Source organism: Otolemur garnettii, unplaced genomic scaffold (genome assembly GCF_000181295.1).
Source record: "Otolemur garnettii isolate 467f Iridium unplaced genomic scaffold, OtoGar3 scaffold00178, whole genome shotgun sequence".
In the NCBI taxonomy this organism is placed as follows: domain Eukaryota; kingdom Metazoa; phylum Chordata; class Mammalia; order Primates; family Galagidae; genus Otolemur; species Otolemur garnettii.
Genome location: NW_003852573.1, coordinates 2736294 through 2762615, shown reverse-complemented (window position 1 = coordinate 2762615; position 26322 = coordinate 2736294). Strand labels below are relative to the sequence as shown.

At 36.3% G+C, this 26322-nt stretch overlaps 1 protein-coding gene across 1 annotated transcript in view; it reads right to left on the bottom strand.

Moving 5' to 3' along the window:
• Positions 1 to 519: 519 nt before the first annotated feature.
• PPP2R5A (protein phosphatase 2 regulatory subunit B'alpha) overlaps positions 520 to 26322 on the bottom strand; it is a 70118-nt gene continuing 44315 nt past the window's right edge. The window contains exons 4-13 of the mRNA XM_003800522.2: positions 17971 to 18063; positions 11135 to 11265; positions 9022 to 9081; positions 8008 to 8116; positions 7287 to 7340; positions 5900 to 5950; positions 5554 to 5673; positions 5336 to 5463; positions 4353 to 4454; positions 520 to 1741 (exon numbers count right to left, since the gene is read on the bottom strand). Of these exons, the coding sequence (XP_003800570.1) occupies positions 1618 to 1741; positions 4353 to 4454; positions 5336 to 5463; positions 5554 to 5673; positions 5900 to 5950; positions 7287 to 7340; positions 8008 to 8116; positions 9022 to 9081; positions 11135 to 11265; positions 17971 to 18063 (972 nt within the window). The 3' untranslated portion in view covers positions 520 to 1617. The remainder of the gene's footprint in view (positions 1742 to 4352; positions 4455 to 5335; positions 5464 to 5553; positions 5674 to 5899; positions 5951 to 7286; positions 7341 to 8007; positions 8117 to 9021; positions 9082 to 11134; positions 11266 to 17970; positions 18064 to 26322) is intronic.

Below are 26322 nucleotides of genomic sequence, written 5' to 3'. Positions count from 1 at the left end.
CCTTCGTTGTTTGGTGGGCCTGGGCTGGATTCAAACCCTCCACCTTTGGTGTATGTGGCTGGCGCCTTGGCCACTTGAGCCACAGGTGCTGAGCCATGTTAAGAGTTGTTTTAATTGATGTTAAAGCATAAGTATCAGTAGCTAAAAATGCTTAATGATAATGTCTGACTTGTAATTCCTACACTCTCCCTGCTTATCACAAAAAGTGGTTATTTATTATGGATTATAATTAAAACTAGCCTCAAACTAAGTCAAACCGATGTTCTGATAGGAACAGTAAGGAGTATACAAGGATAGCCTAAAGCTTAGAATTTTGGGCATATATGCTATAAAACAGATATATTTTGGTAAATGTCTGGAACTTTCAATCTAGCACACAATCTTCCTACTTTTTAATTAGAACACATCCCTCAATTTTTCTCAAAAATTTCTATGAAATACGTGTATTTGTGTATCTATAAAGGGGGACAAGCTTCTCCTGTATGCCTAAGGTAGGAGCCAAAAATAGCAAAGATGACATAAGGCAAAATACAAACATAGACTTTATTAAATGCTGTTCAATCCCCCAGTGAAGATCTTTCATTACAAAACAGTTTTCCACACAACTGTAAGTTAAGAGATTGGAATGGTACTCTGATAACAAAAGATGTGAGAAATACTTGACCAAGTAAAAACATACAAGACCTCTATATAGTCAATTTTTCAGAACTCTACAGAGGAACCCTACTGCATTTCCTTTAAATAAAGCCAGGCAGTGATAGCTAGCGCTCTGTATCACCACACTGTGGGACTCAAAGCCTCCATCCCTGGGTTAGGAGGGACTTGGGGGAAGGGCAGGTAGTGAGGACTGGAAAGGCCCTGCCTTCAGCCTTTGAGAGGAAGAGGAGGAATGAATTGAGAGGCAAGCTGAGTATTCACATGAGCTGTCTCTACTCATCTGTTCATCACTTTGGGGAGTTGCAGATGAAGGGATATAGTCATAAGGAACAAACTGAAGAATTTTGGTTTACTTTCCCAGCTTTTATTATATTTTGTGCTTTAAAAAACCTGGAGATTTAAGGTTTTACTCTAATTCCAGAGTACAGTAATATTTTTTAATGAGCGAGGACTTAGGGCAGGTAATTACCCCCATCATATTTCTGGGAGAGACAAAGGGAAGGATAAGGATGATACCTTAGTTTTATTTTAGGAAGTATTCTTTTTCCTAGGATGTAACTAAGGTCTGCAGCAATATGAAAAGCACATTATAAAAGAAAAAAATACACAGAGCGGACTACCATATCTATGTGCAACACAATCAAAGAAGAATTCAAGTCATAATTCTTACCACTCCCATAATTATCTCATTCATATCATAGATGATAAAATTCATTCGTTTCTGTGAAACTTTAGAAGTGACACATCAATGATTAGACAAAAGTTACAATATACTGTGGCCATGATATAGCACAGGGCTATGTTTAGTCCGTGTATTTTTTCATTTACAGTTGCCAGAAAAAAAATTGGCCTTTTAATTATATTATACTGATGAGGTTTTTTTTGTAATTTTTACATATTTCAAAAAAGTATACAAAACTGCCTATCCAACAGAGGTGATAGGCTTTTTTTTTTTTTTTTTTATTCAGCACTTGCAGTGCTGAGAATACTGTCCGTACTGTTCTGGTTTTCTAGAACTTTCTTTAGCTTTAGCTCTTCTAATTTTTTCCACAGTTCTTCACGTTCCAATTCCTTCTTTTTCTCTCTGTAGAGAAACCCAAAATTTTGTAATCAGAAATTTATTTCAGAACTCAAAGAGAAGTACTGTTTGGCAAACCACTGGAGAACACATCTTCCCCCATATTTCATTTTACCTCCCTCTACTAAAGCACTGAAGTCCAAATATGTGGGGCACCTAACTTCTTCCTGCCACTCTCCTAAATCTAGTTACTAAGTCTATGCTTCCTCCTGTACCAGCTGGAAGTTATTACTTACTTTCCCTCATATTTTATTGCTGTCAGTACCACATGACTTTGCTCTACAATTGAGAAAGTACTTTAACCTTAATTTTCTCACGTAAACTTCTTGCTGTAGTAGTCACATCCCTGATAAACAAAGACAGAAGGGGCTGTCTATTAAGTCAGGCTGAAACCCTGCCCTTCACCACACCATGCAGAAGCCACTGACCAGTTTGTATCTTAATCATCTCCTGCTTCTTACATGTAAAATGAAGAATTTAAAGTTAAATTATCTCTCTAAAACAGAGCAAATTATCACATATGTAGTTTCAAGGGAAACATTTCTGAATAACTTGGACCAGATAATTCTGAAAAGATGTACAGAGGGTGCCAAATGAATGTATACACAAAAATTTTAAGAAAGAAAGAACTGTATTACAAATACTCAAGTCACGTTTGACTTCGGCAGTCATAAGAGGTGCTCAAGGTGACTTGTATTCATATTTTGTGTCGATATATTATTAGTTTTTTGTTTTTGTTTTTTCTTGAGATGGAATCTCACTCTGTCACCCTGGATAGAGTGCCATGCCATCATAGCTCACAGCAACCTCAAACTCTTGGGCTCAGGTGATCCTCTTGCCTCCGGTTTTCTATCTTTAGTAAGATGGGCTCTCTCCCAGACAGGTCTTGAACTTCTGAGCTCAAGCAATCCACCCATCTTGGCCTCCCAGAGTGCTAGGATGATAAACATGAGGCACTGACCCAGCCATATTGTTACACTTTTAATATAGCCTTTTCCTTTTATAATGTGTATACCTTGTTTTGGCAAGGGCATCTTCTGTATAGATGGACTTTTAAAACACAGGCTTGTATTTCTGGAATTATATATGATTTAAAAGGACAAATCTTTCTAAAGCAAGGCTGTCCAACCTTTTGTTTTTGCTGCCACACACTGGAAAAGTAAGAGTTGTCTTGGGTAGCACATTAATACTTAAACACTGCTGAAAGCCAATTAGCCAAAAGAAAAAAAAAAAAAATCTGTGTATACTTTTCATGAAACCTGATACCACAGATAAGCAAAAATGTCCTCACAAAATCTGCATGCAGGCTGTAGTTTGGACACCCGTTTTAAAGTATTTTCTAATTTATGCAGATAGTAAAAAATATGACTTATTTTTAGTCATAAAAGTAGTAAAAAATAGTAAAAAAAGTGACTGTTTAGTCACATAGTAAAAAACAATAGTATTCATATGATCCCAGTGAACTTTTCTTTCTTCCTAGTGCTTCCTGAAGCTCAAACCATGTGCCCAACTTCTATTCCTGCCTGAATGCTATTTACAAAGAATAATGCATTGAGTTAGTTATTGATGGGCTAGGATGGCCTTAATGAAGGGCTATCCATTGTCAACTCGACACAAGAAAACCAAGATTAGGAACTTGTAGTCAGTTTCTAAACAGAACAGGTAATATACTTATTAGAAGTAAATGGTGGCTATTACCCTCAAATGATAGGTGGGCTCAGGTATAATAGTTATTGCCCACTTAGTTTAAAAAGGCCCTTCTTAAGTTTAAAATAGATACAGAAAAGGAAGTGATTATTTTATAGTAGGTTGTTAAATTCTTTTTTTTTTTTTTTTTTTTTGGCTGGGGCTGGGTTTGAACCCACCACCTCCGGCACAGTGCTAGGGCCGGTGCCCTACCCCTTTGAGCCACAGGTGCCGCCCTGTTAAATTCTTAAAAAGAGGTAATTGCAAAGCCATGTTCCTACAGGCCAGTATGTGCTATCCCTCTCTAAAATACATATGATTGTAGCAAACAACATTAATAGTAAGCAATAAACGTATCATTATGAGTTCCCTTTTCCCAAAGGAGAACTATGCTGACTTCAGAATACCACCTTCTGATAATCTGCAGCATAAGAACTGTCAACTGTAGTAAAAACAGTTAAAGAGTAAAAACTTCCTGTGGAAGGAAGCTTTTGTGGACAAAAACAACTTTCATAAATACAAGGATAAGAAATCAAATTGCACAACTGGAAGATATGTCCAAAAAAAAAATCAAATTGTATTCATTGGTATCTAAAATCCAGCATAAATTATATTTTACAATACAGATAGGCTCAGATCTGAGATAAACAGGATTTATTATCCACATTTGAATCATAATCTAACCAGTGGGGGAAATATTTAACTTTAATAAATATTACTGCTTTTTTGCTTAACAAATTTATAAAAATACTGGGGATAGTTTGTTTGGAAATGACTTAAACATTTAAGAGACTTTAAAATTATAATGCTTAATGTAATACAATAGGTTTTTTAAAACACTGTAATTTTAACTTAGATACATTTCTGAACTGAATCACATTCAACTAACCTAAAATGTATAGATAATTGTGTAATTCAAAATATCAAGTACCTCTGCCTTTCAGCTTTGTATGAGCTAGTGAGGTCATCAAAAAGCTTGCCATTCATTTCCATCAGGGTTTTCAGCACATTGTATACCAGTGCTACAATGGTCCTGAAATGAAAATAAACCAGTCCTGGATTAGTGATGCTGCTGACAGAGAGGAAATGTAACATTAGCATCTCTAAAATAGTTTACATCTTGGCTAATCATTTAATTCATTTTAGAGATGATAAAACTTAGGTTCAAAAGATTTTCAATTTGCTTGAGGTCACACAGCCAGTAGAAGTAGAGATGAATAAGTTTTTCTTATTGAAAAAAAAAACTGAAGAAATTACATCTTTCCCATTTCATCATGCTTAGAATAAACTCTAGCTAAAAATGTTCTAGTTATCTTTATTTCTGCTCTAAAGTCTCATGTCTGAAACCCTGAATAACAACATAAAAGAAGATGAAAAAGAGCCAACCACCTAAACTTGTAAGAACAAAATAGCAAGCAGGATAAAGATAATACAGAACTTAGAGAGAAAATATATACATTCTAAATATCACTGTAACCTTAAGCACTTCAGTTTTCCCCTGGGTCAGTGCTATCTGCTATCTGTACAGTTAGGACTACACATTAGGAACAGATCAATACAACTGAATTAAAAGAGGAGTCCAATGTCTTCTGCAGTTATTTGGTTGGTCTCCCTAAGAGAGTTTGACTAGACACTGCTGCAGAATGTTACACCAGATAGTCACACCTCCAGAGAGATTTGCAATTTTAAATTGACATTAAGACCATAAGCTAAAGAACATACAGACACATAACATTTACAGCTTTGTAAAGCTCTATGTATATAAAGTACGGAACAGAATAAAACTGTGATGTTAACCTTGGAATAAGTTCCAAATCTGTATAGTTCCATGGCTGAGGGTAGGAAATAAAATGGCAAAAAGTTAAAAAAAAACAAAAATGTAAGAAAAACATGACCAAAATAAAAGATACTTACGGATTCCAGTGTTCTTTGGAAATTTTGTACAAACTGGCAAACATAATTGGCAGAATTTTATCAATATTCTCCTCAATTAAACTAAGAATATATTCATTATTCCAGAAGTACAATGCCCTTTCTGCAACCTAAAAAAAAAAAAAAAAAAAAAAATTTAGATATGTCAAAGCCAGAAAGAGAAAAAGAAATTAAAAATAGTTTCACTGAAAACATCATACCTGAAAATGGGAACTAGATACACACTTGGATATCTGCTTAAAAAGTGGCTCTTCAATTTTTTTAAATTGTGTTGGTTCAATGACGTCTAAGATTTCTTCGATTTCTCCTAAAAACATCACCTAGGTTAAAAAAATTTTCTTTAAGAAACATTATATCAATATAGAATCGATACAAATGAGAAGGTTAATCTACAAATTCTACAGTGGATGGTAGTTTACTGTAATGCACAGCTATTTTACCAAGTCTCCCTACATCTCCTGCTCCTTAGCAGCAGTAATGCAGCCAACCCCAAGAAACATGGTTTCTATTATATGCTGGGAATTGAGAAGTTCTAATAAAACCCACCTCTTTCTGACTGCATGTTTTTGGCCAAAATTTCAGCAGTCCTCTGATCACCTAAAAAAAGAGCAAAGTTTATCATGAATTAAACAGTGAAGCTAGTTAATCAGCCACTGAATATATCTTAAGGAAATATTACTTAATAGGTAAGTACATATCTAGCCAATTAAAAGGGAGAATACTAAGTATATAATTTTTTCAAGGATCCCTAAGGATAGCCTCAGAAGGTTCATTAAATAAACAATTTTAATCCTTCAACCCTTTGCTATTTTTCAAAATCTTAGTTTAAATATTTATATTTAATATGCATTTTCCCAAAATATTTCACCAAGGTGAAAATATTTTCTATGCTTTTTTGTTTTTCTTTTACCTTGCCTCATTTTTTCTTGAATCTTTGATTTTTATAACTATCTTTTTTGCTCTCCTGAATTTATTTTTATAGACAAATAGTAAGCAGTAGGATTAAAAGACTAAATTGTTAATTGATTCATAAGCAATCTTTATTGCAAGATTATATATCTTAATCACCAAAGGTAGGGAAACATATTCTGACAAATCCTAATGCTAAAAACAAAACTGAAGGGAATCATCTGGGGACCCACCCCTCAACCCTCACAGTAGTTTTTATTTTTGTTGGGGTGGGTTGTTTGTTTTTTTGAGACAGGGTTTCACTGTCACCCAGCCTAGAGTGCACTGGCTATTCACAGGCACAATCATAGCTGACTGCAGTCTCCAACTCCTGGGCACAATGACGATCCTGCTTCAGTCTCCCAAGTAGCTGGGACTATAAGGTGCATACCACCACACCTAGAAATGTTTTGCAAAAGCATTTTGCTGTGTTGCTGAGCTTAAGCAATTCTCCTGCCTTGGCTTCTCAAAGTGCCGGGATTAGAGGCATGAGCTATTGCTATCAGTTAAGATTATATGACTGAAATTTCACTAGGGTCATTTGATCCTATCATCATACATCTCAACTCTATTGGGTTATTCAACACACATAATTCACAAAGAACTCTCTGTTTGGCTTAGAGGCTATAGCATAGTGGTTATGGTGCCAGCCACATACCATACCACGGTCAACTAAACAACAATGGCAACTGCAACAAAAAATAGCTGGGTGTTACGGCAGACACCTGTAGTCCCAACTACTTGGGAGGCTGAGCAAGAGAATCGTGAATCGCTTAGCCCAAGAGTTTGAAGTTGCTGTGAGCTGTGATGTGACAGCACTCTACCAAGGGTGACATGGTGAGCTCTGCTCAAAAAAAGAAAAAAAACCTCTCTGTTCCCAATTCCTTTTTTCAAATGCATATTAACCTCTAAACTCTTATAAAGAATGCTACAATGAAATGTTATTAATGCAGACCAAAAACAGGAAAATAAATATAACACTTACTGGTTCTGTTAGTGTTGTATCTTTCTCCAGGAACTGTACCACACAGTAGGCTAGCTAAAAGGTAAGGCATGGTTTATAATGATTACTGAGTGATGCTAAGATTTTTTTAATATTTAGCCAACAAAACCAACTATGTTTTGACAAAATTTACTCTAGTTTATTTCAATATATGAAAATATATTCACTATTTTGAGTATATATTCAGTTGTGGAAAAATTATGAAAATTTAACCTTGAAAATAATTTCTAATTCAAAAAAGATTTTTAGTAGTAATTTTTAACTATAAAGTTAAATAAGACTATAGCTAACAATTTAGCTTTCTAGCATGTTTCTATATGCATGTCTATGCTGATACTATTCTCTGAATATTAATATAGCAACCAAAATCTCTCTTACTAGGTTACGGTGGCTGAGAGAACTACGCTGCCATCATGTGGGATTTATTTAAAGTTACATAGTTAAATAGGTCAGGGCCTGAACTAGAATAAAGAATACTTGATATTATCTTTTCTGTATCTATAAAGTTCATAGGTCTTAATTTAATAACTAAACATCATAACATTTTAAAGTTATAATACAAAATTGCTTTGGGTAACTTTATAAGCAAAATGCTTAATTATACCTAAAATTTTCATCTCAATATTTATCAGTTTCTCTGCCTTTAATATTGACTTGCCTTTGAAACCATGTTCATTTCATTCAGAATTTTTCTAAAACTTACCTGAGCATGAAACAAAGCTAATCCTTTTGCAGTATGCATAGGAATAAGAACCTTCATTAGAAATTGTTTATGTTCTGCTTTCAGTGGCAGTGCAAAGCCATTGATAATACTGGAGGGAAAAAAAGGCAGGGGAAAGGTTAAAGAGTTACTACTTAGTTTCTGAAAGTTATAATATCCATTGAGTAAATAAGGAACAGTGCTCTGCTTCAGTCCTGACCTGTATGACTGTTCATCTTCAAACTACTTAAGGAAGACTTAGATGGTACTAAGAAATCTATTCCTCTAAGTCATTCAATGATCCCCAAAGAAAATTCATTTCTATCTTCATTTTGTGTAATGCCTGCCAACTTTAAGCCATTATTTTTCCTCCCTGAAGTCACAGAGAGTAGTCACTATCACAATCTTGATATTATACAGAATTTTCAATATTTTCTGAAGTAAATGTTGGGTAATCTGAAATTAAGTTATAGTGTTCTCCATAATCATTTTCTAAATATTAATAAAGGAAACTAAAATCATTCTCTAAATAGCAAGGAAGATATCTTAAAATTCTCTCAATATTGCTATGCAGTGAATAAGGAAGGCAAAATGTTCATATAAACTAAAACCAAAAACTAAAGAACAAATGGATTAAGAAAGGCCATCATCTGAAAAAAAGTGATTAAATCTTTAATCACTATCTTTTTCATCAAAGATTCACTATTGCTTATTTAATCTCTTCTCAATCACATCCCATAAATTTCTGTGGCAGTCTGGCAAGATCAGGTATAAAACATGCCACAGCTTCAACAGCAAGAAGCTGGTCTTGAAACAGGTATCTTATATGGCAGTACTTTACTATGCTGGCCCCTTAAAAATCTGTAATAAGGATTTAGTTGAGAAACTATATCTTATGATTTGTATTTAAATTCTAAAATATAAAATAATTTTCTAAACCATGAAAAGCTAAGATTTTAATATGTAAAACATTCAAAATTACTTAATTCATAAAAGGAACAAAAAAACCTGACCTACCTTCCTAATATTTCGAGGAGTTCAGCAACACCATTAAAATGTTCTGTTTCATATATAAACCTGAATTCAAAATAAAGATAAATGTAATAAAAACAAAACATCAGAAAACTACACTACGAGAAACAGGAAGGAAGGTGAAAAATTCAATCCAAAGAGCAGCTGTATGATGAACACAAGCATACTTTAGATTTTCTTTATAAGCTATTTTGCCCCCAATTAATTAATTCAGAGGAATCATTACGTCACATATGCCTTTGCTAAAACTTGCCATATGGAAAGAAAACAGTATCATTTCATCTGGAGTGTTTTATTAGTTTTTATTTAGAGACAGGGCCTCACTCTGTCACCCAGGCTGGAGTGCAGTGGCATGATCGTAGCTCATTGCAGCCTTAAACTCCTTGGCTCAAGCAAAGTAATCCTCCCACCTTACCCTCCTATGTAGCTAGGACTATAGGCATGTACCATTCACTGCGCCTGGCGATTTTTCTTTTTTTTTTTTTTCAGAGACAGAGGCTTCCTATATTGGCCAGGCTGGTCTCAAACTTCTGGCCTCAAGCAACCCTCCTGCCTCTGCCTCTGAAAGTACTGGAATTATAGGCATGAACCACTGTGCCTAGCCCATTTATTTTATAAGAAAGATGGATTTTTCTCAGTATTTTTCAAAACAGGAAACCTCTACTCACAGGAAAATCTAAGACAAAAGTACTGATACATGTATGTAATAAGGGCATTATTACTCAGGATTTCTCTACACCCCACAATAGCCAGGCATGGCAGCTCATGCCTATAATCCCAACACTCTGGGAGCTGGAGGTAGGTAGATTGCCTGAGTTCAGGAGTTCAAGATCAACCTAAGCAAAGCAAGACCTCGTCTATATGTAAAGAGAAAAACTAGCCAGACATTGTGGCAGGTGCCCTAGTCCTAGCTGCATGAGAGGCTAAAGAGGATGGCTTGAGCCCAAGAGTTCGAGGTTGCTGTAAGCTTTGACGGCAGTCAACTCCAGGGTGACTGAATGTGACTCTGTCTCAACAACAAAACAATAAAAAATAATATAATTTAAAAAACAACAGAACAACTATTTATACAGTATTAGGTATTATAATACGTAATCTAAAGATAAATATATGGGAGAATATATAGAGGTTTTATTCAAATACGATGCCATTTTATATAAGAGATTTAAGCACCTATAGATTTTGGTATCAGTGGGGATCAGAAAAGCAAATGAAAGTACTTCTAAGAACTATTTATTTATTATTGAGACAGAGCCTCACTCTGCTGCCTTAAGTAAAGTGCCATGGCATCATATCTCACAGCACTCTCAAACTCCTGAGTTCAAGCAATCCTCTTGTCTTAGGTTTTCTATTTTTAGTAGAGACAGAGTCTTGGTATTGCTCAAGCTGATCTTGGTATTGCTCAAGCTGGTCTCGAACTCTCCAGCTCAAGCAATCCACCTGCCTCAGCCTCCCAGAATACTAGCATTAATAGGCATGAACCCCCATGCCCAGCCCAAGAACTATTGATTTAAACAGTATTTATAAATAGAAATTTTGAACAAAAAGATCAAATAGATAAATAGCCAAATTCTGTCAATAAATATTCAAAATGAGTAACACTGGTATTACCTGTTAAAAGTTGCCCTCATTACTACTATCACTTAGATTAAAGTTACTAGTTTTTAAAATGTTAGATTTGGGGCGGCACCTGTGGTTCAGTGGGTAGGGCGCCAGCCCCATATACCAAGGGTGGCGGGTTCGAACCAGGCCCCGGCCAAACTGTAACAAAAAAATAGCTGGGTGTTCTGGCAGGTTCCTGTAGATCTAGCTACTTGGGAGGCTGAGGTAAGAGAATCGCCTAAGCCCAAGAGTTGGAGGTTGCTGTGAGCTGGTGATGCCACTCTACCAAGGGCGATAAAGTGAGACTCTGTCTCTTAAAAAAAAAAAGTAAAATGTTAGATCTCATCATATGGTAGCTACAAAATGGGCTAAAAATGACTCAAATATAATTAGTTAAATTTATGATTTTAGATATCAAAAATTAACCTAAAAAGAATAAAAAGAAGAAACGTAGGAGGGGGGGAAAGTACTATATACAAATAAATGAGTAATTTACCTGAGGAAAATGTTGTTTATTTGCTTTCTGATGAATGCTCTTAATCCAAGAAATTTTCCATAAATTCGATGCAGAACAGTCTTCAAGAAGTCACGTTCCCTGGGATCTTCACTATCAAAAAGCTCCAGGAGCTTTAAAAGAAATCTGAGAAATTACTTTTAAAAAATAATCGAGCTAAAACTTCAATTTATTCTCATTTCAAAATTACCCATAAAATCTTTAAAAAATTTTTTTAGAGATTCTGCCTTACCAGATTGGTTTTATTCATGCTAAATAAGGAAGCTAAAGAAAAGTTTAGGTAATATTTATTTTCATTTATTTCATTTCAAAATATGACACAATAAATAGAAACACTTCAAAGAGTGGGCTTTTTCTTTGCCTTACCACTGATTTAAAAATACTTTCTTACTATCTGACTACTAAACAGACCTCACAATTTTAGTGTTAAAATTTGAGGGATTTTTAATGTTTTTTGACATTCAGAGCTGCATATAAAATGTCAGAAGAAGATGGCAAGTCTTAAAAAATTCTTAAAAATTCCATGCGTAAATGTGTATTTCTAGTATACTAGAAGATCTATATAACTAAGGCTTCTTTTTGTGATTTTATAATTTAAAAAATTTAAGATAGTTCATGCCAGCAGCTCAAAAATACTGCTCAGCTATTAGGATAAAATTTCATCAAATACATACTAGCGAGAGTGGAAATTATACATAAAATAACACTGAAATAAAAGTTGAAGACACAGACTTTTATATAAAGTCAGCTTAACAAAAAGGCTGAAAAATTTTAAACCAGTTCAAAATGGCTCAGTCAGCACTCTTCTACACTCTACATAGCTCTTTAGCAAAGACTTGGAGATGAGACCTTAGAAAAATTTAATGAAAAGCTCAAGTTTCCATTTAAAAATAGTAAGGTCACTTCATTTTTTCTGTCAAAAAAACACCTTATTTTAAGGCCAGGCGCAATGGCTCATGCCCATAATCCTACCACTCTAGGAGGCCAAGGTGGGGTGGACTGTTTGAGCTCAGGTGTTCACGACCAGGCTGAAAAAGAGGGAGACTCAATCTCTACTAAAACTAGAAAAACTTGGCTCAGTGCCTGTAGCTCAGCAACTAGGGTGCCAGTCACATACACCAGAGCTGGTGGGTTTGAATCCCGCCTGGACCAGCTAAAACAATGACAACTGCAACAAAAACAGCTGGTTGTTGTGGCTGGTGCCTGTAGTCTCAGCTACTCAGCAGGCTGAGGCAAGAGGATTGTATGAGCCCAGGAATTTGAGGTTGTTGTGAGCTATAATGCCACCAACAGTAGTCAACCCAGGCACAGAATGAGACTCTGTCTCAAAAGAAACAAACAAAATGCTGTATTTTATTTTTTTTTTTTTTTTGAGAGAGCCTCAAGCTATCCCCCTGGGTAGAGTGCTGTGACATCATAGCTCACAGCAACCTCCAACTCCTGGGCTCGAGCCAGTCTCCTGCCTCCACCTCCCAAGAAGCTGGGACCACAGGCGCCTGCCACAATTCCCAGCTATTTTTTGGTTGTAGCCGTCATTGTTGTTTTTGGTGGGCCTGGGCTGCATTTGAACCCGCCACCTTAGGTGTATGTGGCTGGCGCCTTAGCTACTTGAGCCACAGGCGCCAAGCCAAACTGCTGTATTTTAAACACTGAATTTTCTTAGGAAAATATATAAAATCTCTCTTTCCAGACTAAAAATATCTATCAAGTTGTCAAGGAATTTTATGTGCTGAGCTTTGGTATTGACAGTTACGCTGAAGATGTCAAACTCTGAACCTCATTAGAAGTTTTTTTTGTTTTAAATATGAGAGACTTTCTGAAATAATTTTTTAAAAGTTTTCATATTTATGCACTTGTGTATAAAGACCAAAGTTGTGTTTACATGAAATATACACTTTATATATTTTATAACAACTGTGACGAACATTTACCTTTGCTTCTTTATAAATGAGTGTGAGTTGATGTACCATCCATGTACCCAGGGAACATGTTACATGCTTTGGCAACTAGCCTCCAGGATGGTACTCAGTGATTCTCATCAAATCCCCTGATTTGTGAATATGATTTCATTTGCAAAGAGTCTTTGCAGATGTACTTAGTTATGGTGAAGATGTACTGGATTAGGGTTAGCCCTACATCCAATATAACTGGTATTCTTACAACAAGAAGAAAATCTGCATCAGAGACTAAGATACACAAAGAACATTAGAGGATGACAGAGTTAGAGACTAGAGTGCTCTCATCACAAGTTCTTATTCAATTTTTCTTTGATTTATACATACAGTTGCTTATATGTGCATTTCAAGCCAGAGTAGATCACTTAAGTTGCATTTATATACCCCCCACAAACAAGTGACTTACTTATGGTCTGCTTTTTTTTTTTTTTTTTGAGACAGAGTCTCACTTTGTCATCCTGGGTAGAGTGATATGGCATCACAGCTCACAGCAACCTCGAACTCCTGGGCTTAAGAGATTCTCTTGCCTCAGCCTCCCAAGTAGCTGGGACTACATGTATCCACCACAACCCCTCAACTATTTTTAGAGACGAGGTCTTGCTTTGGCTCAGACTGGTCTCAAACCTGTGAGCTCAAGCAATCCACCTGCATTGGCTTCCCACGTGCTAGGGTTATAGGTGTGAGCCACTGCATCTGGCCCTGTAGTCTGCATTTTTTGTTAGCTAAATTGTTAAGGCATTGCATGAGACTTAAAAAAAAAAAAAACTAAATGGAGTATGAGAGTTATCATTCTACCTAATAATTTCAGCTCAAGTTATTCTAATTAAAAATGGTGAAACTCAGGGCAGTACCTGTGGCTCAGTGGGTAGGGCACTGGCCCCATATACCGAGGGTAGAACCTAGCCCCAGGCAAACTGCAACAAAAAATAGCCGGGCGTTGTGGCAGGCGCCTGTAGTCCCAGCTACTCAGGAGGCTGAGGCAAGAGAATCACCTGAGCCCAGGAGTTGGAGGTTGCTGTGAGCAGAGGGCCATGGCACTCTACCAAGGCAATAAAGTGAGACTTTATCTCTAAAACAAACAAACAAAATAAATAATAATAATAAATTTAAAAAATGGCAGACCTCATTTAAGACATTCAAATTCAAATTTCTGATGCTGAGTTTACTTGGAAGATAAGCTTTCAAATTAGTAAAAGGAGTCTTTAATGTGGTTGTCATGTCTAATTAAAAAATATAACTTAATATAAGTTGATTTTCAGGGGAAAATGTTAAACTAGGAAATACTTATTAGCTAAGTTTCAAATCTATTTAAAGAAATTTATTTTCAAATCTAATCTATTTAGAAATATAATATTCGCATAATGAAACACACACCAAAGTGGTAATCAGGAAACTGTTTCTTATTCTACCTTTAAAGATAATTCATAACCTCTAAGCCTATGCTTCTTGACTGATAAAATGAGGAACACTGAAATCAATTTAAGAGAATACATAATCACAGTCAGAAAGCCTAGTTCAAATCCGATTTGTGCTATTTACTAGCTGTGTAAAGTTGGACCTGGTCTAGCTCTTTATATGAAAGCACATAAGACTGTGCCTAGCACATTAACTCTTATTTTCCTTCTTTTGAAATTCCCTGATTTGAACATAAGTTAAAGTTATGCAATTGTTTCCTTCTCTTGAAATAATGAACATCCAAATTTAATAAATATTTTTCTTATTCTTCTAAGTCTTAAAACTTACCTACCAACTCATTTCAAAATATAAAAGCTGAGAATTCACACATTAATAATTATTTATTAAAGCAACACCTCATATTTATTAAAGAATACCTCAGAGAAATGATCTGTGAAAGTACAGTCATACAAACTACTAAAAACAGATTATTGGGTGTTGGGCTCATCAGATAATTCAGGCACTCAAAGGAGAAAGCAGAAAATGAGTCCCACCCTACCAGTTTTCTTGCTCCTCTCAAACCAACAGAATAAAACAGCAGCCTAAATACTCAAGCTACAGACAGAAGAAGTACTAAGGCCAGTTGTTTTTCCCCTTTACCTGCTATTGTCTTAAGTCTTAAATAACATAAGGCATGTCTAGAGTTCCCTAATATACTCACAGAGCTACAGAAGGAAATAAATACGAGGTCTGACAATTAAGTTCACAGACTTGCCACTGTGTGCTTACACTGGCACACTGTATGAACAGTTCCGTAAGGTTTCCTGACTTTGGTATATTAGTATCTCACAGCTGTGTTTGTATAGATGTGTGGCAACATCTTGCTGAGTGGTGTGATTATTGCTATTGGGTGTTTCTATGTGCTGTCCCAAGAATGTTGGAGGTTGAGTTAGAGCCACGAACAAACATTAAATTCCTTGTAAAACTTGGCAACAGTGGAAGTGAAACCAGGGACGTGTTAGTCCAAATTGATGGGCATAATGCCACGAAGACGCTGGCAGTATACAACATGGACTAAACATTTTTCTGAGGGAAGAGAAAGCATCACTAATTAAAGGAGGTTAGGGTGGGCAATAACATTGCAAAATTTCATCAAATTGTGGGTCAGAATTGTCAGCTGTGAAAAGCTGACCAAGTAAACACTGAGAAACAGGAAAATCTTAACTGAAAATTTTGGCATGAAAAAGGTGTGGGCAAAAATGGTCCTGTAGGAGCTCACTGATGAACAAAAGCAAAGGAGAGTCCAAGTTTGCCAAGACCTTTTGGAGAGGCAAGACAACGTTTGGGGCCATGTTATTATCCCTGGTGATGAAACATGGGTGTACCAATACAACCCTGAAACAAAGCATCAAAGTGCCTGATGAAAATCAGCCAGTTCTCCACAACCAAAAATGTTCTGTCCAAATCAAGAGCCAAAAAATGTTACTAACCTTTTTTGATATCAGAGGGATTATTCATTACAAATTTGTACCAAGTGGACAGAGAGTTAACCAAGTTTACTATTTGGAAGTGCTGTAAAGGCTGTGTGAAAATGACCTAAACTTTTCACCAGGAAAAGGCTGTTGCATCATCATGACAGTGTACTGGCTCACATGGCACTCTCTGTGAAGGAGATTTTAGCCAGCAAACAAGTATTTGTATTAAAACACCCTCCCTTTTCACCTGATCTGGCGAAAGGGAGACCCTTTCAGGGACCTGATCAGACCCTTTTCAGTCTGATCCCCAATGACTTTTTTCTCTACCAGAGGATAAAGGAAATTTTGAAAGGAGGACATTTTGATGACACTCAGGACATCAAGGGTAACATGATGACAGCTCTGATGGCCATTCCAGAAAGAGTTCTAAAATTGCATCAACAGGTGAAGTAGGTGCTGGCATCAGAGAATAGCTTCCCAAGAGAAGCACTTCCAAGGTGACCATAGTGATATTCAGCAATGAGGTATGTAGCACTTTTTCTAGGATGAGTTCATGAACTTAACTGTCAGACTTCCTATGCATCTATTCATTTGCAATTACCAAAGTAACATAACTCCATATATTCTTTTTTTTTTTTTTTGAGACAGAGCCTCAAGCTGTCCCCCTAGGTAGAGTGCCGTGGCATTACAGCTCACAGCAACCTCCAACTCCTGGGCTCAAGCGAGTCTACTGCCTCCGCCTCCCAAGTAGCTGGGACCACAGGCGCCCACCACAACGCCCGGCTATTTTTTGGTTGTAGCCGGCATTGTTGTTTTGGTGGGTCTGGGCTGGGGATTTGAACCTGCCTCCTTAGGAGTACGTGGCTGGCGCCTTAGCCGGTTGAGCTACAGGCGCCGAGCCAACTCCATATATTCTGAAGTAAATATGACTTTACTCATGATTGAAATGTACATTTTACTGTTAGTACATGCCTAATATTTATGAAGTTTATGAAGCGCTACTTGAATGAAGGAAATATTTTAGGCTGACAGTGTTTTTCATTTCAATACTTCATAGCAACTAGTTAAAACACTTTATATAAGGTGGGGAGAGGGGTAGTTAAAAATGACCAAAAATGAGCTCTAAACATATGGAACTCACATTTACAGATTCTTATCCTACTGGACACACAAAAGTGGTCTGAAAGGTAGGAAAGGTCCTTGCAATGGCTTTTAATCCTGGCCTTCCCATCAAATTCCAAATGAGGCCTTATATACTGGTAAGTATTGTAAAAAAGAAAATGGACCTAGAAAGTTTTGGTCTACTTCACAATTTTGTTTAGGGCCAGCCAGTTCCATACATTTAAAAAGAGGCCTCTAAACTGTTGAAAATATTTTGAAAATAAAAAGAAACACATTCTTAGAAATTGTGAATATGTAGGTTCCAAAAATAATAGCTAACACAGCCAGTTTATAAAAAGACAAAAGGTATCACATATGTTTAACTCTACCTCCTTTTCTTCATGGTTTAGGAACTGGGTGGTTAGGATGCCTAAGATAGGAAGAGGAAAGGAAAAGGAAACAGTAATTGCTACTTAATGACAGGAAAGCAGCCCAACACCCAGAGTGCTCACAATGATTCCGTTTCCTTTATTCTATCATTCAAAGTCAAAATACTTAAAATATGTCAAGTTCAAAGACTTAAAAATTTAAAACAAAGTTTTGTCCTTAAATTTGAATGGTCATATCAAACAAAATTTGCAGAAAAGCTTGCTTTTCAGGTCTTAGAATTTTGGACAGGATAATTTGATTGACTTTATTAGAAGCTCACCCTTGATAAAAATATTCTAATATTCTCAGAGCCACTTCACTTTTGTCCTAATTGTCTGGCAAGAATATCAAACGCTATCAAATTGAAATAAACGATTTAAGTTTTGAAAGGCTATTTTGATCACAAGTGAACAAATCATTGCTAAGATAAATATAAGAAAATCTAAGACAAAGAGTTCCTTACCTGTTGTACAAATTTCTGATCAATGTATCTCTTTGCAATGCTAGGCTGGAAATCAGGGCTCTCCAAAAATCTCAAGAAGAATTCATACACCAACTGTGAGAGAAAGTCAAATAAAAGCTAAGATGATACCTACAAAACACTAAGTCATCATTTCCCGTAAGAAACACAACAGCCTGACCAACTTAGGGAGATTTCAGATATCATTATAAAATGTAATGAGTTGGCAAGTTTTTTAAAATACAGGTTTGTAAAAAAACTATAATATATTCACAATTTAGTTTCCTGAGTTAGTACACTTTGAGATTTACTTTATTGCTTTCTATTACTTATGGACAGGAGCTAGAAAATAATGACAGTGCATTTAAGGCCATTTCACAAGCCATACTGATCAGGAACAACAATGTTCCTTCTGCAGTGGGCTACTAACCTACCTCAATTTAATCTCTGAGTTCCTTAAGTACAAGGTCAGAAATTTCTAACCTTGGGGCAGTGTATCAGTAACAATTTTTTAAAAGAAAGAAAAAACGTCAAGTCCTTCTATAAAACTATAGTGTGAAGACTAATAAAATAAAAAACAGCATACCATATTCACACATGGGAAATAATGAACTAAATTATGTGGGGGCTAGGGAAGAAATGTCCATATAATACCACAACCAATAAACCGGAAGTCATAGCAGGCCTTCTACTTCACAGGTGCCAGGCATCCTAAAACTGATACCAGATGTTTACTTGCTATCACAAATCAGGATTAAAGGTAATATCTGGTTCAATTTGCTGCTTTCACACCTCCTTTCAATGAGAAAGGCAAATACAACAGAAGTTTTCTTTTTTATTGTAGTCTAATAAGTCTAATACCTGTAAAAGGCAGAAATTTAGCCCCAAATTTCCTTAATCTATTAGCTATTAAACAATACTATATTAATTTAGCACCCTCAAAATGAAAAAGGAGGATTTGCTCTCAGAGAAAAAATAGTCACTCAATAAACATTTAAGCAACCAGTTAGGTATAAGGTCAGATATAGAAGGGAAAATAAAAGGAAAAAAAGAATAAGTGCTACTACATTAAATACACAGACTTAATGTCAGGTAAAGGAATTACCAGATCTGGGTCCTATCATTCACCAAGTGACAAAAAAATTTTTACTACTATGAGCTCAGTAACATCCTAAGGCTAAGTAAGAACAGTTTGGAAATCTGAATAAATACCGTTTTTATTTGCCGTACCTTTGCCCAATTATGCAAAAGCAGCTATGCCTATGTGGTCCAACATTACCTAACTTTTTGTGTTACAACAAGAAAAAAAAAATAGAAGTTGATATCAATTAAATTTTCACTCTAATTAACCAACAACATAGATAATTTTGCTCTAGGGTACACACATGCAAAAGGATATATAAAACTGATAGTGCTCTGAACTGCCCAGTCTCGTGGACTGCTATGCAGTTTTGTTAACAATACAACTTATTTATTCAGTGCTTATTGTCATGTCCAATACTAGGCTACATATATTGTGAACAGATACTGGGCATTGTACAGCTCTAAAACATCAATTCACTAATTAGAGAGGTAAGCAAAACTAAAAACATTTAAAATAGTATACACAAGAATGATATTATATGACACAGATTATAAGCACAGGAGATACTTAGAAAAGGGCTACATGACCATGGAATTAGGTCAAGAGGACAAGTTTTAAGCAAGCAACAAGCAACTCTGAGCCCTGTATTTGATTTAATTCTGGACAAACCAAGAAGACAAGGGCTTTTATTTTATAAAAGGTAGGAGCATGTCTTGAGACAGGGATGGTGCAAGGTGTAGACTGGTGATACTGAATCACAGTCTCAATCTTTGTGTTCAGGAGTTTAAATTCTGTGATAATGGTGGGATCAAATTAAACATGAGCTAAGTGTAGTATGCATCAGTTTAGCCCATCTATACTCCTTCCCTTAAGATCAGGAAAATGAGGCTTAAGACTTAACAGTTTTAAGAGTAACAGCCTATCCTTTAGGAGACTTATAATATCAAGCTTCAAATCAAACTGAATTCTCCAAACCATATCCAGATGAAATCTGTGCTGTTCACAAATACCATGTATCATTTCTTATGTTGTTTCATCTATATCATTTCTAACACAGTGAACATTAAATAATTGGTCAAGGTTAAAAGCAAAATGCTATTATGCAACCACCTTAGTACCACTACAGAGGTCATGACAAGTTACTTAAATATATGTTGAGTAGCCAAAGAAGAAACACTCATGACCTATAGAAATAGCATGATTTAGATTATGCTTCTATAAAATTGTATCCAAGGTTACTCTCTATACCCTTGATCCTGCATTATTTTTTTCTTTGCATTTATCATACCTGACATGGAATGTATATGAGCTGTCTGTAAAGTATTCAGCCACATAATATGAATAAGAGAGACAAATGGCTGGATACCTTCTGGACAACCTTTGTATGGCAATTATTTATCATTTTGTTCTCCACAAGGGCATAAGGGATTTTGCTTAGTTTAGAACTTTATCCTCAGTGTTATTGAATAATGCCTGACACACAACAGATGCTTAATACTAATGAACAAATGGATGAAAACCATACTTGTTACGGGATTGTTTCTGTGTAGTTATTAAAGTTTCTGTTTTTTGGGTGGCGCCTGTGGTTCAATGGGCAGGGCTCCGGCCCCATATACCGAGGGTGGCGGGTTCGAACATGGCCCCAGCCAGCTAAAACAGCAGTGGCAACTGCAACAAAAATAGCTGGGCACCTGTAGTCCCAGCTACTGCGGAGGCTGAGGCAAGAGAATCACTTAACCTCCAAGAGTTGGAGGTTGCTGTGAGCTGTGATGCCATAGCACTCTACCAAGGGCTACAGAGTGAGACTCTGTCTCAAAAAAAGGAAAAAAGTTTCTGTTTTTCTATATGAAGAAATAATTTTCTTCATGAATCTAAGAAACAGTGTTACAAACAAGAGACACTTCAGCAATGGATTCAGACTTTACCGACGTTCCGTGCATAGGCTGGTCCTTCTGCTACTGTACACCAAAAAATACCCCCCAAACAAAAGATAACTCAAAAGTGCCAGGTGTGGTGGCTCACACCTGTAATCCTAGCACTCTTTGAGGCTGAGGCAGGTGGACTGCCTGAGCTCACAGGTTCGAGACCAGCCTGAGCCATTGTTTCTAAAAATAGCTGGGCATTGTGGTGGGCACCTGCAGTCCCAGCTACTTGGGAGGCTAAGGCAAGAGAATTGCTTGAGCTGAAGGGTTTGAGGTTGCTGTGAGCTGTGTGACACCACAACACTCTACCAAGGGTGACAAACTGAGACTGTCTCAAAAAAAAAAAAAAAGATAACTCAAAAGTATAAGGAATGGAGGGTAATCTTAATGTTCTACTCAGTTCTAACTATGTCTAAGGTAGATAAAATGAAACTTATAAAATTCTGTTCTTCACTACTAAAAAGGCTTAGGAGAATAAGTAACAGAAAACAGCACAGATGATTAAAGTATATGAAAATAAACCTTAAACTAAATCTAAAGGAACTGGAAATGATTAGCCGAGAGAGGCAAAGACTGAGAGGGAACTTTAATGACATACAAGTCCATCAGAGGCTCTTTTTAAGGAATATGGTGACCAAATGTTTTCTAACCTCTATTATAGAGGAAACCAATATAAACAAGTTTTTAAAATTGATGTATGAAAGAATTCATGTAAGAATTAACCCATAATAAACTATATGAGATAGTTACATTAAAGTGTCTAAAACATTGTCTGGGCTATGGTAAACACTAACAAAATTTTAGTTCTCTAAGAATCTGGCTTGTTTCTCTATAATCCTTATGAGAACAGAAGAGAATGTGCACCAAACCTGAATAGTTTAAATACAGTCACCCATTTTCTCCTTTTGCTCTTTTATCCATAAGAACTAAAAAGATAACTATTCACAGTACAAAAGTCAAAATAACAAAAATATTTCTCAACCTTATGTAAGGATAAAAAATGTTCCTTTTTATTTCTTTGCCTATAATGTTAGCCTATCATTCTGGATTTTTAGCACATGTAAATATTTAAAATACAGTATTTGGCCAAAATTTATTTGAATCTAACGGTATACACTGTAAAATATGTTTAAAGTTCTAATTACTTGGCCCACAGAGAAGAGCCTTCTATTCTCTAACATGTAAGTTATTCCTAAAAAGGTCTATGTTCTAGACAGTATTCTACATACTTAAATCTTCATTGCTTATGCCACTTAATTTAAAAAAAGAAGGCGGTGGCGCCCACAGCTCAGTGTGTAGGGCACTGGCCACATACACTGAGGTTGGTGGATTTGAACTCAGCCCAGGCCAGCTAAAACAACAATGACAACAACAACAAAAAAATAGCTGGGAATTGTGGCAGGTGCCTGTAGTCCAGGCTACTTGGAAGGCTGAGGCAAAAGAATCGCTTGAGCCCAAGAGTTTGAGGTTGCTGTGAGCTATGATGCAATGGCACTCTACCGAGGGTGACAACTTCAGACTCTGTCTCCAAAGAAAAGAAAAAAAAAAAAAAAAGAAAAGAGAATGCTAAATAATCTGACTGGATTCCAAGCTACTATAGCAGACAAGTCCCCTAATTATCTAAAACAGTGGTTCTCAACCTGTGGGTCGCAACCCCTTTGTAACAATGAAAATACATCCTGCATATCAGATATTTACATTACAATTCATAACAGTAGCAAAATTACAGTTCTGAAGTAGCAACAAAAATAATTTTATGGCTTGGCGCCTGTGGCTCAAGTGGCTAAGGGGCCAGCCACATACACCTAAGGTGGCAGGTTCTAATCCAGCCTGGCCCACCAAACAGTGACAGCTGCAACTGAGTGTGGTGGTGTGTGCCTGTAGTCCCAGCTACTTGGAAGGCGGAGGCAGGAGACTCACTGGAGCCCAGGAGTTGGAGGTTGCTGTGAGCTGTGATGTCACAGCACTCTACCCAGGGTAGAGTGGGGACCCAAAGGGGACAGCTTGAGGCTCTGTCTCAAAAAAAAAAAAAAAAAGAAAAGAATTTTATGGTTTAGAGTCACCACGACATGATGAACTGTATTAAAGGGTTGCAGCATTAGGAAGGTTGAGAACCACTGATGTAAAAGTACAGAAAATGACTATATTTTTGGTCCTTCATATGAACAGGAAGCAATAATTAGAAAAGAAAAAAGAACTTAAAACTGTTCTACATTAATAATTGCCACATAATACTATACATGTAATAAATTAGCAGATAAAACCAATCCCCTAGAACTGAAATGGTCTTTCTTTGTTCCTTTCCTCTCTCTATTCTATTATTCCATTGCTCTGTGGTATTTCCATTACTGTGTGAAAATAAGAAAAAAAAATAAGATAAATTGTTAATTAGCACACTTTTAGAAAAAATTCATGAGAAGTGTTGGGGAAACAAAGGTTTGAAAGGTTTTGAGATTACCTATGATTGTAAGTAATCGCAAATCCCTCATTAACAATTAAATTTAATGTTTATTTTCTACCATGTCAAATTGATGTCTAGCATCAAGGATCTAATAAACTAAATGTAAACTTCTAGTACTTTTATTGTGCAAATTTTATCAGTAATACAACTAACTCTATAATCTCAGAATCACAACGGTTTTAATATTCCACTCTAGATGATTAAAATGTTAAAAAAATAATGTAGCTTCAAGTTTCTGATGTACTTAGACCATCTAATTGTTAAATTTAAAAATTATACACCAAGGTTTGGTTATTAAAAGATTTTTTTAAACTATAAACATGTATCAAAGGAAAAGCCTTTTTAATCCAGGGACCATGAATTAATGAAAATTTCTTGAGTGTTTCTGTCAGTTTATCTTGGTAGAGATCCCTTTTTGAGAAGTATTTTAAGGCTGGGCTCATTGGCTCACACCTATAATCCTAGCACTCTGAGAGGCCAAGGCAGGTGGACTGCCTGAGCTCATGAGTTTGAGACCCGCCTGAGCAAGTGCAAGACCCCCATCTCTACTAAAAATCAAAAACTGAGGCAAGAGAATTGCTTGAGTCCAAGAGTTTAAGTTTGCTGTGAGCTATGATGCCATTCTGTCAGGCAGTGGCACACACCTATAATCTTAGCTATTCAGGAGGATAAAACAGGAGCTTTGCTTGAGCCCAAGAGTTTGATACTGGCCTGGGCAATTAGCAATACCCTATTTCAAAAAAAAACAATTGGTCATTAAAGGGAAAATAATCTTGGGTAACCAGGCAAAAAGACCAAGAAAAGAAAATCATTATTAAATCAGAAAACAATGGAATAACATTTAAGGTTCTCAAGGAAAAAGCTGAGCCAAGGATTTTATATCAAATCAAGCTGATCTTTACAAATAAAGGATACAGACAAAGTTATTAAGCACACAAGAACTCAGAGAATAATGTGCTCACGAGCCCTTCTGCTAAAGAATAGGCTCTAAGTTACCAAAAAATGATTGGAAAAGCTTTGATATAAGGACTGATGGTCAACATTAACTATATTATCTGTAGAATAATAAGTGATAAGGGAGTTAGTGAAATGCTCTGACTGTGTAGGTACTATATAACTACCAAAAATATGTATTTAGGGAAGGAGATGGAGAAGAGTGGACATCAAGTAGAACCTTCAAACTGCCCAATAAATACTGTTATAGTGGTTCAGCGCCTGTGGCTCAAGTGGCTAAGGCGCCAGCCACATATACCTAAGGTGGCGGGTTCAAATCCAGCCTGGGCCACCAAACAACAATGATGACTGCAACCAAAAAATAGCCAGGCGTTGTGGTGGGCGCCTGTGGTCCCAGCTACTTGGGAGGCGGAGGCAGACTCGCTTGAGCCCAGGAGTTGGAGGTTGCTGTGAGCTGTGATGGGACACCACTCTACCCAGGAGAATAGCTTGAGGCTCTGTCTCAAAAAAAAAAAAATACTGTTATAGTAAAAGGGACTGCCTTACGTTAAATGTAGGGAAAGAGGGAAGAAGAGACAATTTTCTATTTCAGTATTATTCACAGGAGGGAATCAATACTAGCTATGAAAGAGAAAAAGAAAGGTATCAGCATAAGGAAATTAGCACCATGAGAGAGAAAGAGGTATCAGTGCCATAAGAACAAAATACCTATTTTAAGGAAAAAGGGAAGGGAGCAAAGAAAAGAGCATAGTATAAAAAAATTATACTAGGTTATCTACATGTATTATTCAATCTATACACAACCCTTCTTATCCCAATTCTATAAAGATGCAGGCTGAGAGAAGTTAAGCACTAAACCAGGAGTATATAAGCAGATAAGTATTAAAACTGGGATAGACATCTGTCACAGAATCATTTCCATTTCACCATACAGTGTAATAGTAATAATTACCTTGTTAGAATTCATATAAACTTTTGTTACATTTAAGTAAGGCATATCTATACCTTTTAAAACTCAGTTCTGAGGGCTAAAATGATGGCTACTTGAATTATTTGGAATACCTAATATACTGAGATGTTATTATAAGAAAGCTAAAAAGGTATAAATTGTATATCTCTGTTTTAGGGTCATAGATACATATAGGAGAGGCAGTAAAGATTTTAATAAGAAGAAAGAAACTGGGAGTAATACTCAAGATAGAAACTTGACTTTTCCAGTTACTGTTTGTATAATCTTGGGCAGGTTTCTTTTTTTTCTTTTTGAGACAGGGTCTTACTCTGTCACCTGGGCTAGAGTGCAGTGGCACAGTGATAGCTCACTGCAGCCTCAAACTCCTGGGCTCAAGCAATCCATCCCACCTCAGCCTCTCAAGTAGCTAAGACTACAGGTATGTGCCACCATGGCTGGCTAATTTTTTCTATTGTAGTTTTTGTAGAGACAGAGTCTTGCTGTGTTGTCCAGGCAGTTCTCATGCAATCCTTCAACCTTGGCCTCCCAAAATGCTGAGGCATAAACTACTGCACCCAGCCTTGGGCAAGTTCCTTAATCTCTTTCATCTAAGCTTATCTATAAAATGTATATATAAAACTTTATACTGTTACTATAATGATTAAATGAGATAATGTATATAAGGTAGCTACCACTATCCCTGGACCATGGTAAGAGCTTGATAAATGGTAATTGTTATTATAATTAGCTAAATACGATAAACAGTCTTATGAATGAATACCAATGGTCATATGTATGCAAATACATTAAGTTCTCTAAAAAACATACTTCTTTGTGCTTGTCTATAGATTTGGGGCCATTGACATCTTTAAAGTACCAATGTCATTCTATTTTTTTTTTTTTTTTTTTTTTGAGACAGAGCCTCAAGCTATGGCCCTGGGTAGAATGCCATGGCATCACGGCGCACAGCAACTTCCAACTCCTG